The 12,332-nt window shown below is 39.5% G+C and overlaps 1 protein-coding gene across 1 annotated transcript in view; it reads right to left on the bottom strand.

Moving 5' to 3' along the window:
• The window catches only part of LOC140311621 (ephrin type-B receptor 1-like), an 86,458-nt gene that overhangs the window by 14,485 nt on the left and 59,641 nt on the right, over window positions 1-12,332 (bottom strand). Inside the window, exons 12-17 of the mRNA XM_072389049.1 lie at window positions 11,640-11,701; window positions 11,363-11,560; window positions 6,669-6,916; window positions 4,314-4,381; window positions 3,637-3,784; window positions 2,439-2,588 (exon numbers count right to left, since the gene is read on the bottom strand). Of these exons, the coding sequence (XP_072245150.1) occupies window positions 2,439-2,588; window positions 3,637-3,784; window positions 4,314-4,381; window positions 6,669-6,916; window positions 11,363-11,560; window positions 11,640-11,701 (874 nt within the window). The remainder of the gene's footprint in view (window positions 1-2,438; window positions 2,589-3,636; window positions 3,785-4,313; window positions 4,382-6,668; window positions 6,917-11,362; window positions 11,561-11,639; window positions 11,702-12,332) is intronic.

Genomic DNA, 12,332 nt, shown 5'->3' with positions numbered 1-12,332 from the left:
GATTATGTTTTATACATCAACCCACCAACCAACATGTAATATTAGATAATTTTCTACTGCTTCAAATCAAAGGAAAAACTACAACTGATACCACCTCTGAAGCTCATTTATTAAAACTTTTTAACTAGCATCAAAAATTTAAAAGAGTGGGGCTACTTCTTTGCCAGGCCTAGTCTCCGCTGTGAACCTCCCAACTACAACGTGATGTCCTTTCATGTGCTAAGCTGGGAGTAGCCTTACACTGCAGAGAAATTATCATGGAAAATGCTCTGCACTTTTTAGTGCCTTTTAGATCTTTGCACCAGTCTACAAAGCATTATACAATGCAGAGTCTTGCACCAGGAGGTCGGCAGTGGTTTCTTTCCATCATATACGGTGGGGGGTGCAGCCAGCATGAACGTGGCTTGTTCAGATGTAGCTTATAGATGATCTGGTAGTGTTTTTTCTATCCATCATATAGTTGAACATTGTGACGAATCCTTTTTTTTGTTGTTATTTTACCGTACTGCTAGAGTCTTCCACTCTTTTGTCTTGCTCTCCCTTTCTGCCTTATGTGTAGCCTTTGCCAGCTTTTAGACTTTTCCTTGCCAGCATTTGCCCCTTAAGACTTCCCAACCTCTCTGTGCTGTGATTATTGACCTTGTAAACCTCGTTTTAACTCCACCTGTTAACACCGGAGATTCATGCCTCCGAGTTACCCTTTTATTCCCACACCAAAACAATAACGCTATTTATCTATGTAAATACAATCCGTTTATTTTCTCAGGTTTCTGTAAATTCAAAGTTTTGAGTCCACGTTGGCAAACCTTTAAGCCAAACTAATGTGGCACTTCAACAATAGCACTTTTAATGCAGTGCCGGGGATTTTTTCCGCTTGATAGGTGAACTCTACTTGACCCTGACACACTTCGTAGGCTTTGTAATGCATAAATTCACTCTAAGCACCACTGTCAATCAAAACAGCAGCAAGTGTGGTGAAACATCACAGGTCTCTTTCATGATTAATTCACGTCGAACGCCGCACCTGCAGTGGTTCCGCTGACAATTTCATAGCTCCGTGTTCTTTGAAATCGCACGTGCGTGTGCCTTTACACATGTCTGCTTGCACATGTGTGGTATAGTTCAATGTGTGTGTGGTATGTGTGAGCCCAGGGTGTCAGCTCCATGCCTAGTTAATGCCCCCACAGACCCTCGTTAGCTGTAGTGGTAACACTCTCCCCAGTCTGCTCCATTATAAATCCGTCTCTATCATTACACTGATTCTGTCATCCCAGCTGCTGAGGACGATTCTGTTGATCAGGAGCAACCACGGGGGAAGAGGGGTAAAGAGGGGTAAGGCTGCAAGTGAGGAGGAGAGAGATCAGAGGTAAGAGAGAGGAGAACGTGTGAAATAAGGAGAAAGCCACGGTTATGGTGATGTAGATGCTAGACAGTGAAATGGTGCTTTGCAGACAAAAATAAGGGACTAATCTAGTTTCATTACATGGAAAGATGTATGTGTGTATTATAGTTGGAATGGAACCCTTGATTAACTCCTCAACAGCGAGACAGCTGACCTTATTGAGAAAATGTCCACATAAAAGTTTACACAGTGTAAAGCAGGTTAGATAACGGAGTGGAGCTCTGAAAAATCTCTTCTCTTTAGTTGAAAGCATATTTTCACAGCAATAAAAACCATTGAATGTTCTCAGTGGGGCCACAGTGCTTCCACGGGACAATTTACTCGGATATTTTTTAGTTTCCACTCAGGATAAACTGAATGCTTTTAAAATCCCTGAGCTCCTGTGTGTGTCAAAGCTATTATATTTAAGTTTCAAAATGCAAAAACTGGGATTTAAAGTCTCAGTGCTTTAAGTGAACTTTAGGATCTAAAGTAACTATAATTTCTCTGTCATGCTTTTTTCTCAGAACAGAAACCCCCCGAAATTTCAGCAATCCAGTCTTGTGGAACCTCCTTTCGTGTTTTTTTCTTGAAATCCTTCAGGTTTTAACAGTAAAATTGAGACCACAGAATAAGAATGAGTAAAGCATAAAAACCACAAAGATTGTTGTTGTGAATATTGGTGAAAATTTCTAACCACAAATCATGGCTGAATGAAAGTAGCCTCAATGCAGTTAATAAAATCATTGTAATGCAAACACAAAAATCCAACACGGTATAGAAATGCTCTGGCAAATTGATGATAATGTGAAGGTAATTGAAACCACAATTCTGACACCTTTTAAATTGATGTTCAGAGAACAAACATACTTGTGACACCAAAAGTAATGTCCTCATTTTCTGTGTGTTTTCTCAGAAATGCAGACCCCCTGCTGTGAGAGACGGCAAAGGAAACAAACAAACACCAGAACAGCCATCCACAATCTTACAGTCACAGAGTTCCACTCTTGTTGTGAGCTCTCACTGATGTCTGACACACAAGCAGGTGGTGACTTACATCTTGGTTGCTCATGTCCCAGTAAGGCCTCTCTCCGTATGACATCACCTCCCAGGTGACAATGCCATAACTCCAGACATCAGAAGCTGACGTGAATTTTCTGTACGCGATTGCCTCCGGAGCTGTCCACCTCACTGGAATTTTACCTCCCTGAGGGAAAGAAAGAGGATAAAAGGATGACGTAAAGGATACAAATTAAGACATGGAGACTTCAAAAAGAGAAAACATCTTATACCTAATAGTTCTGTTTACATATCATCGCAAAGTTTAACAAGACAGTGACGGGAACAGTGTGGATTTAAGACATTATGAACATGTATAACATGAACACTGATCTGTGTTCCTAGATCAGCCTTTGGACACTATGCCTGAATTTTTTTTAAGTGAAAACAAAGCAGGTGTTTCATTATTTGCATCTGTTCAACACACTTGAATCCTCAACTGTCTGCAGTTTTCTTTGCTAATGAAGAGAAAAGAGTGACCAAACAAACTCCACTTTTCAAAAGGGATGACTGAAGTCGGGGATAAATGGATGTAGTGTTACTACATGATCGTCTGGCTAGTATGAAACATAATCTGTCGAAGGAAACACCCCACAGTCACACAATGCTCATTCTTAGAGCATCACTTTTTAGCCAGGTAAGCCAGCGATTTCACAACAATGTCAATCACATCCATTGGGATCTCCAACTCTGTTTCCAGACAAAAAAAAAAACACCTTCACAGGTATTTGATTTTTCCCCTTAACAGTTTGAATAGTTGAGCAGCAGACATGCGTTAAACTCAGCTGGAGAGAACAGAGAGGTACAAAGTAATGTGGAGATGAGCTCTTCCTTCTCATAACAACTGCTCACATTACTATGACAAAACAAAAATGTTATTCTGTAAAAACAGAACATTTTCTAAGTTCCAGAATCTCTGATTTAGATTTTTTTCCTCTCCTGTATAAGGTCAAATGCTTATCAAATTATTTAAAAAAGAAAGACGAGAACCAAAAAAACCCAAAAAGATGACCAACATATCAAACTTGAGGATAGTAGATAGTATAAAGCAGCAGAATAAACCCAGAATAGGCAGGGTTGACAACTGATGTAAAAGGAGGAAGGGGTTAAAGGAACAAACACTAAAATGCTGCAATGCTGCTAACTGCCACATTTAGACCGCAATGTGAGTGACCCCTACATTTGTTAGTTCCTACCAGTGAGCTTGTGTAGGTTGGGTCAGAGGTATCCTCCTCCAAATAACGTGATAAGCCGAAATCAGACACCTTACACACCAGGTTGCTGTTAACCAGAATGTTTCGTGCTGCCAGGTCCCGGTGAACATAGCTCATCTCCGCCAGGTACCTGCAACATCAATAGGATTTATGCCTCACACGCTAGGCTACTATAAAAAAAGGTAATGGGATTTAGAGTGTGTGTTTGAGTTATCACTGCCAGCTACCTTCAATAAAATAAAAAGGATTTAACATTTGTGTATATGTACCTGTTATCACAGCCTGCAGTAAAACAGATAGGATCTTGCTTGTGTGGGTGTGTGAGTGTGTTTGTAGTGTTTCAAGCTGCCAAGCTGACAAGTTGCAGTGCTGTTCACTTGAATAAATATCTTTGCTAAATATGTAGAAAAATGTGCATGTGTGTGAATGTCTGTGTGAGAATGTGTGGAGAGTTTGCAGGATGTGGAAGAAGCATATCTCAAGCAACTGATACACGTGGACATTGCGACATGAAATATCAGTATGAAAGAACTTAATATATCTCTTAATATATATCAAATCTAACTTTTCTTTTTAGTCACAGAGGGCTCAGAGAAAGTAATTTCTTCATTTTAACAAAATTGGATTGCCTTAGTGGAAGTGTTTGTGTGTGTTCGTACCTCATTCCAGATGCAATGCCTCTCAGCATACCAACCAGCTGGATCACTGGGAACTGTCCGTCATTTTGCTGAAAAACCACGAACAGTGAAAGGATTAGGTCTATTTTCCATTATCATAGCTTTTTATCACTTGTTCAGAAAAAGTCTTCAAGGTGAGCACATGTGTCGATAATTCAAATAATAATCAAAACTGCCATGTTAGTGTTTCTTTATCTTTAGTGATCATCATCCGAGAGCAAGAAAGCATATAATTAATGTAACTTACTCGACCCCAACATTCTCACTAACTCAAGGTTCTGGAAGCAAGCTTGTGAACAGTAACCTTTGACCATCCCACATTAACACCTTGTACCTTGAGCAAGGCAGCTGCTCCACTGGAGCTGCTCTACAATGTTTGAACAAACAGCATAGCATATTGTAAACTTATTGATTCTATAAGTCTCATTTTGACTAATGTCAAAATATTTGCTCTTTTGCTATTTTCCCACTTTCACCTTTTGTTTTTCTGTTTCTCTGAAAAAAACGTAAGCTTTGCTGACATCCCACTGACACGGTTGCACTCGAAGGTGTGTATGTGTGTCTTTCTGTTCACTTTACGCATCAAATCGTTCCTTTGATGCTCCTCTGACCTAATCCTCTGCAGGAAAAAAACCCAACAACTTCTAGATACATGCCGCATTGATCCTCCAGGTCTTGTGCCTGCAGGATGGTCACGGCAGGACAACAACACCAGTGAGATCGATCCTTGTGTTTGTGTGTGTGAGTCATAGCATGATTTCTGAGTCAAATGGGGTCATGCTGTGAGAACCAGGCATCAAAGAGTTTCTCTTTCTGTTTTTAGAGCAGTCTCAAAAGGAGGCCAGGATCAAAGAGAAGGACAGACTGACATACTGACGGGCAGTGTGAGGAGGAGAGCGCACAGGAAGGAAATAGAGAATTAGAGAAAAGGAAGAGCAGAGGGTTGTTTCCATATTTCTCCAAATTCCCATGCATCCTATCTTTAACTGTTGCTCTATTTGGGTGTTTATGTACTGGAAACGTGTGATTTTGAAGGTAAAGTGTGAATATACATACTGCAGTTTAATACCCTCAGTTATTTGTTCATTAGGTATTCCAAGTAAAACCACTAAATTCAATCCACCAGCCTTTATAAACATTAAAATCAAAAGACACAGCAGGTTATTTAGCGGCTCAGTAAGTTTACATACACCGATGACTCGAGCAGTAGTTAGAATTTACCGTAACTATTTAATTGAACCACTGTCCTCGTCCCACTATACATGCATGCGAGGTGAATTATGGACAACACTTTGTGCCGACATGATCCCTTTCAGTTTTTCAGTGGTGGGCTTCTTCAGGGACCAAAACAAGGGAAAAGCAATTTAGCTGGAGTGGTAAATCGGAAAGCTTTAAAACTCTGTATATGTCCTTTTTGCTATATACTTTTTACAAAAAGATGACTGTAAACCCTTTGTGATTCTTCTCTGCAGTGACTGGCTTATTCATCTGTATGCCAGCATACTCCGTTATTCCTTGGTTAAAAACTAGGACGGTAGCTGTGGAATATGCTCAGAGCGCCTTTGCTAATTTAAGTCTAGTTGAGCAGGGCTAATTGGATCCCAAACCACATTATCTGGTTATGTTGATCAAGCTTTGATAGCTTCGATTTGGTACAATTTCAGGCAGACTAACACGATTACAGGTATTTTCGAAGTCTACATGATACAGTTACATGTTTGGCGTAATCATAGACTTCAATAAAAACTTAAAAGACTTAAGAAAACGTCTTTCTTAAAAAGACTATCATTACATTAGGAGTTATTACGACCAATCCAAACCTTCAGTACCAAAACATCTCTGGTGTCAGATTTAGAAAGACGTATGTTTATGGACTTATGTTGTATCTGTCCACCATCAAAACTGTAAATGTCATAACATGTTCTGGGGTTTTTCTTTAACCTCTCGTTTGTCATGATTTGTGTTGTGCATGTTAAAGGTGCATAGGTAAAAGGCCCAAAGTTGACACATTGTTTGTACTCCAAGCGTCTTATTTTATCCACTTATGTTTGCATAACGCCTGCCTAGTTTCCAGTTTGGTGTCTCTCAAAAAAGAATGAGTAGCTGCCTTCTACCCCATTTTTTAAACAATCTGTCTTTCTGAATGGGAAGGCTTCGAAAGACAGAAGCTAAAATAGTGTTTCAGACAAAAAGTGCAGCACGAATAGTAAAGTTGGAGTTTTTAAAGTTTAAAGTTAAAAGCTAATAAACCTCTTCTAGCTCTTACAAAATAAAATAATGAATCAGTAAATGTGCATCTTCTGCACACTTAAATGCAGCAGTATGTGTATTACCTACCCTCAGAAATGAGTCAAGTGCTCCGTTCTCCATAAACTCTGTGATGATCATTGTGGGCCTGCTTTTGGTGACCACGCCCTCCAGTCTGATAATGTTTGGTTGGTCAAACTGGCCCATGATTGATGCCTCAGCCAGGAAGTCTCTCCTCTGCCTCTCAGAGTAACCCACCTTCAGGGTCTTGATAGCAACAGGAATTTCCTTCTTTCCAACAGGTTTCAGGCGACCTTTGTACACCTCCCCAAACTCACCTGTAAAAGGAGAAAGGAAAACATAATATTAAGCTGAAATTATAGAACTGAGTGTATTTAAAAAAAAAATTATAAAATAAAATAAAAAAACACGACAGGGCTCTTCGGACAACAAAATGCGTCTCAGCGGGGAAGACAACACAAGCTTCTCTGTAAACTGTGAACTCAAAGGTCTTAAATAAATCACTACATAATAAAAAGCGAAAAATAAATAATTGTATTCCCACAATAATTTGGTAATTTTTCAATATCAAAGATAAATGAACATGAGCGAGAACAACCACATTTTTCTTTGCAGCAGCAGCAGTATGAAGAGCAGCGTGTGTTAAACACAAATACCGTCTCCATGCAGTATGTTTGTAGACACACTCCCTACATTCTGATGGCATCTGAACAGTGCTGCCAGAGCACATCGAGGTTGGGGGCTTTGCTCAAGGGCACATTCTTAGCAGACAGAAAGAACAACAAAAAATGTATCCCTTCAATAAGTGCTCAGAGGGGTGAGAAAAGGCTGTATATTCAAGGTGGCAAACAAAATTCAAGATAAAAGGGAAAGTGTCACACGATTGTTCAGACGCATGGCTTCGCACATCCTTCCTAAAATATAATATATTGGCTAAAGAAAGGGAGCCTCTTGGATCTGGTGAAACAAAGTATATACTGTCGGTTCAGATCGTAATTCAACTTGTCCTGTAACCAAAAGCACTTTCTAACTCTGTGCAGTTTCCTGAAGCATCAAAGCATTGAGCTTTGGTCTCTCTTATTACATCGTATGCCATTTCATAAAAGTGTAAAAAACCTTATAGGATGTAGTGGCATCTGGCAGCACAAACAGTAAAGGAACTGAAGAAACCCAACTTACACCCAAACTATGGTGGCAGTGAAAAACCACAGGCTCGCCCAGTAGGGCCACTACAGGCACCTTTATTCCCTCTTTAAGCCATGCACTAAAAGCGAACTGCCAGACTATTTCAGTCCAGCAACGTATCAGCCATTTATTTTGTAATCATCTTTTACTCTACAGTGCCATAAATAGATTTATCTTTTAGGCTTGTTGCTAAATATTCTAGTCTCCGTGATAGTCACCATGATTTAAGTTTCTATTTCGTCTCAAAAGATCCAAGGATTGTCAAACAATTTATATTTCTTTATAAACAGCCACACTGAAAAAAAGATTATAAAGCCATCCTTTAGGAGCGGTAATGCAAGAAACCCCAGCTAACTTTGATAACAGAACACATTTCATGCACTTTGTGCTGGATGGCATTCACAGTTTTACGTTTGTTTACATGAAGTGGAAATGAAGAAGAAGAAAGACACACAGGTCTGGATCCTGTCAGATTCGTCGTGTCAAGTGGGTTTAAATGTCAGAAACCGTTTCTACACCATTTCCCACTGTATTCAGCAGTTTTTATGGGTAATTCTGTTTACAATGAGCAGGCAGATCCACACATGTATATATTCGCTGAGGTTTTAACTGTCGGAGACTTGTGTTTTTTGAAAAATTATTTGATAGAATCTTCTTCATATAGAAACTACTTTGACTCCACAGTGCAGTGCTTCCTTCCAATAGTTGGGAGTTAAAATATTGTACTCTGGATGTCCGGTCTACAGCATGCCACTCAAATTAGATGTTGAATATAGAGCCAAAATGGATAACCTGTAATCTAAAGGATTTTCAACTGATAAATTTGAGTGCACTTTCCAGCACCATCATCAAATTACCAACACGGGAATATATTTTGGAAGAATGGTGTTTCAGCCTTCCAACAGGGCTCCAGAGACTTGAAGAATCAATACCAAGTAGGACTGAAACTGCTCCAGAAGCACGTTGTGGAATTTTTCTATCATTTTTCTTCCATCTATAGTTCATAAGTCTTTTTCATTGAGCACTGCAAGTTTGATCTGGTTAGCTACACTATCAAGTAAATTAACTAGTTGTAAATTCAATGAACTAAAAGTGTCCTGGAAACACAATGTCTTTTATCAAAACAAATGCAGCAGTTTACTGCTTAGAGACATGAAAACTGAATAGCACTTCAAAATAAAAGTTTGCACCCTGAAGATAATACTTTGTGTGAATAATGGATGAGTGATGGGAATTGGATGACAGGCCGTGCCGTCACATCTCTCAGTGATCTCTGCTCCACATCTCGCTGCTCATTAAAAACTATCTACTGTCAGTGGTGTAAACCAACAGAAGCACAGATGGATGGAGAGCAAAATAGGAAGAAGAATGGAAAGAGAATGAGAGACGAAGGAGAGATGATGGTGCATAAAGGGTGACAGAAGAAAATAAGACAGGACTGATAATAAAGGGGAGGAATGATGGGAGGTTGAATGGATGAGGGAAAAAAAACTGTCATTTTCAGTGAGAAACATGAAATCTCGATGACATGTCACTTCTTTTTCTCAAAAATAGAGGAGGTCAAGGAAAGGGTGGAGCATCTGAAGAAATATTCACTGGGTTTATCATCAATTCTTATTTTAAATCTATAGTACATCTAAAAATACTGAGAGTAAAGGGCTGTCAGATGGGACATTTTGCTTCTACCTTTTTTTGCTACCTTACCTTTTATAGATTAATGTGTTTCATGACTTTTCTTCAGTCAAATAAAGTGGTTTTGTGAAGGACATGTCCAACACTGAGAGATGGTAATAGGATAAGAGGAAAAGAGAGGGTGTTATCTCAGAGGGAGGGAACAAGAGAGTAAAGTGAGATATTTTTATTATCCCCTTAGGGTGCTTTCGTCTTCTGTTGTCTTTCCTCCGCAATCTCTTGTTCTGCTTTCCCCCTCACTTCTTTGGCATTTCTCTATACACAAACAAACTAAAACTCCAGAGGGGCTGAATCACAGAGAGAGTTGAAGACTGGAGGAAGTATCAAACGAATACAGATGGGGAAAAACAAGAGAAGAATTGCAGTGGATTCAGTCTTACTTTCATGGGAGTTGGTTAGCCCTTGAAGGGCTCAAAGTCTGGACATGTCTCATATAATACAAGCTCATTTTTTCCCTTCCCTCCCTGTCATTTCCATCCCTCCTCCATCACCTCTGGCTGAGGTAAGAAACCCTTCCCTGAGAGGAATAAGGCACCAAACGGAGGGATTACCGAAAGCCTCTCAAAGTGGCTCAACATACCAAAGCCCAAAGCACATACTCACAGTGGTGAGGGTCTGGATCTGGTTCATGACCTTTAACACGCAAAGCTCAGCGGCTATTTGGGTTTGATTGGTTTTTCTGCTAAGTTAAATAAGTGAGGAGTTATCAGGGGTATATTATCTGAAACAAAAACACTTCTCAATCTGATACAGGGTAGAGTTAAAGACAAATATTGTCATGTAATATAAAGGTAATAGATTGTGAATGAGATTATTAATTATGGCCGGTCAGTAACAGAGATTTCACACGGTGTATATGCCTTCCCTTACACTGCGGTAACAGTCCCATTAACATGGTAGTCAATTAATTGAAGGAGCTAAAAGCATGCATTTTATCATCACAAAATTCTTTCGCATCTCTCCCAAAATTTAATAATAAAACAACGATATTAGATATTCTCAATATCTCACGCGCTTTTCACGTGAGACGCAACAGCCCTTAGTATCCAACTCATTTTCACTGAGAAAAGATGAAGGGGAAAAATTCATCTTTTGAGTATTGAGTACCCCAAACTCAATATTAATAGCTTCAGCCTACAGCCCACATCAGTGCATGTGCATAAAAGATCAGAGACGTTTCACTGTATCTGATCTATGCGGTTGTTAAATGTCTATGTCTGGAGTTGAACCACATTTTGTCCAACTTTGTGACAGACTGCTGTTGCAGAAAAGAGTGAGTGACAGAACACATGTTCTCGTTTTGCTAATGCACAGTTTAATCAGTACTTTGTAAACATTTTTATGTGACCCTGAGTTTCTTAAGAAACTGGAAGGATCGGGGAAAAAAAAAAACGCAAAGCATCACACATTTTTACATGAAGAATGTAGATAGCCAAAGAGGATGCAGAAGATGGTTTTAATTTATTCCTGTGAAAGTTTAACATTAATAAAACATCAGCTCTGACTTCAAAGGACAAAAAAGGAGCAAAATAATAATCTGGCATTGCATGTTTACAGATTTTTTTTCCATCACTGACACAAAAGTGTGGCAAATTTGTCTTGAGGATCTGCAGTTTCAGGAGACAACTGGTCTCTTTAGATCAACCGAGGTTTACGTTTCCTACCTTCCCTTGTGAGGCAGGATTTAGGACACACAACGCAGAATTGTTTTCTTCTATTGACACTCTAGGTCAGATAAAATGAATGCAATAATACTGAGCATATCGAACAAACTCCTTGATTTTGAATTTAGGCATTTGTTTAGGTTTTTAAAAACGTATAGAAACATGAGAACTAAGATGAGCAAGTCAAAAGGTCAAATGCTCTAAATCTATGAAAATTTCTACCTGATCCGATGACTTCCTCTATTTTGACACAGGAGGGGTCAATTTCTTTGGCAAACTCCCGGACTGCTTCATTGGGGTCTTCATAAGTAAAGGGGTCAATGTAGATCTTGACCCCTGGTGAACTGCGGCCCTCAGACAGGGTGGGAAAGGTCACTGTGGGGGTGGGACCACTAAACATGTCTGGTCTCAGAGTTACTTCTGAGGAGAAAGAGAGAAAGTTCAGAGATAAACACCTTTGATTCATTTTCTTTATAATGAATAAAGATTGTTCCAATACCTCCTCCTGTGTTGTACTGTTGCAGCTTGTCTCCATACACGCTCTCTTTCAGCTGCCTCCTTCTACACACAGAAACACAAACACAGAGTTTCTGGGAAACAAGTCAAAAATATTTTACACAAAAGTTTGAAAAGTTGCAAATTGCCAATCTTCTCTCCAGCTTGGCTGAGGTAAAATAGTTTTCTCGACTGTCAGCTTGAGAAAATTTGAGGGATTCATTAGGAATAGGCGACTCTTTGCTACTTTGTGTCACCAGCTCCTGTTTCCTGCTTTTATGTGAGGATGGAACATTTCAAGAAAAGTTTGTGTGTAATTGGAGATTCCTGACAAACGTGGAGGTAAAAATGCAGACGTAAAAGCAGGAACAGGCAGGGGGGACAGCAGCCTTTCTAAACAACTCCGTAACATCTGGCATGCCAGAGCAATACGGAAACGCTCACAAAAGAATGTTCTTTGCCAATGCAAATCAGTGCAGCCTCATGGTACTAAGAATGGCAAAACATTTATTATTAGCTGCCTGAGCAGTCCACTGAGCAGACATGATCAGCAGTTATGGTCAGTGCATAAAGACATAACTTTCGGCTGCAAGTTAAATTAGATATACCAGATGGATGTAAACTGGGCAAACTCAACGAACGCCATTATCAAAAACAGTCAGACTAACATTTAAATGCAGCCCTTTTTTCCTTTAAA

Source organism: Leuresthes tenuis, unplaced genomic scaffold, assembly GCF_036924035.1.
Source record: "Leuresthes tenuis unplaced genomic scaffold, fLeuTen1.0.hap1 SCAF_7, whole genome shotgun sequence".
NCBI lineage: Eukaryota > Metazoa > Chordata > Actinopteri > Atheriniformes > Atherinopsidae > Leuresthes > Leuresthes tenuis.
Note: the sequence above shows the minus strand (reverse complement) of the source record. Positions and strands in the feature narration are given on the sequence as shown.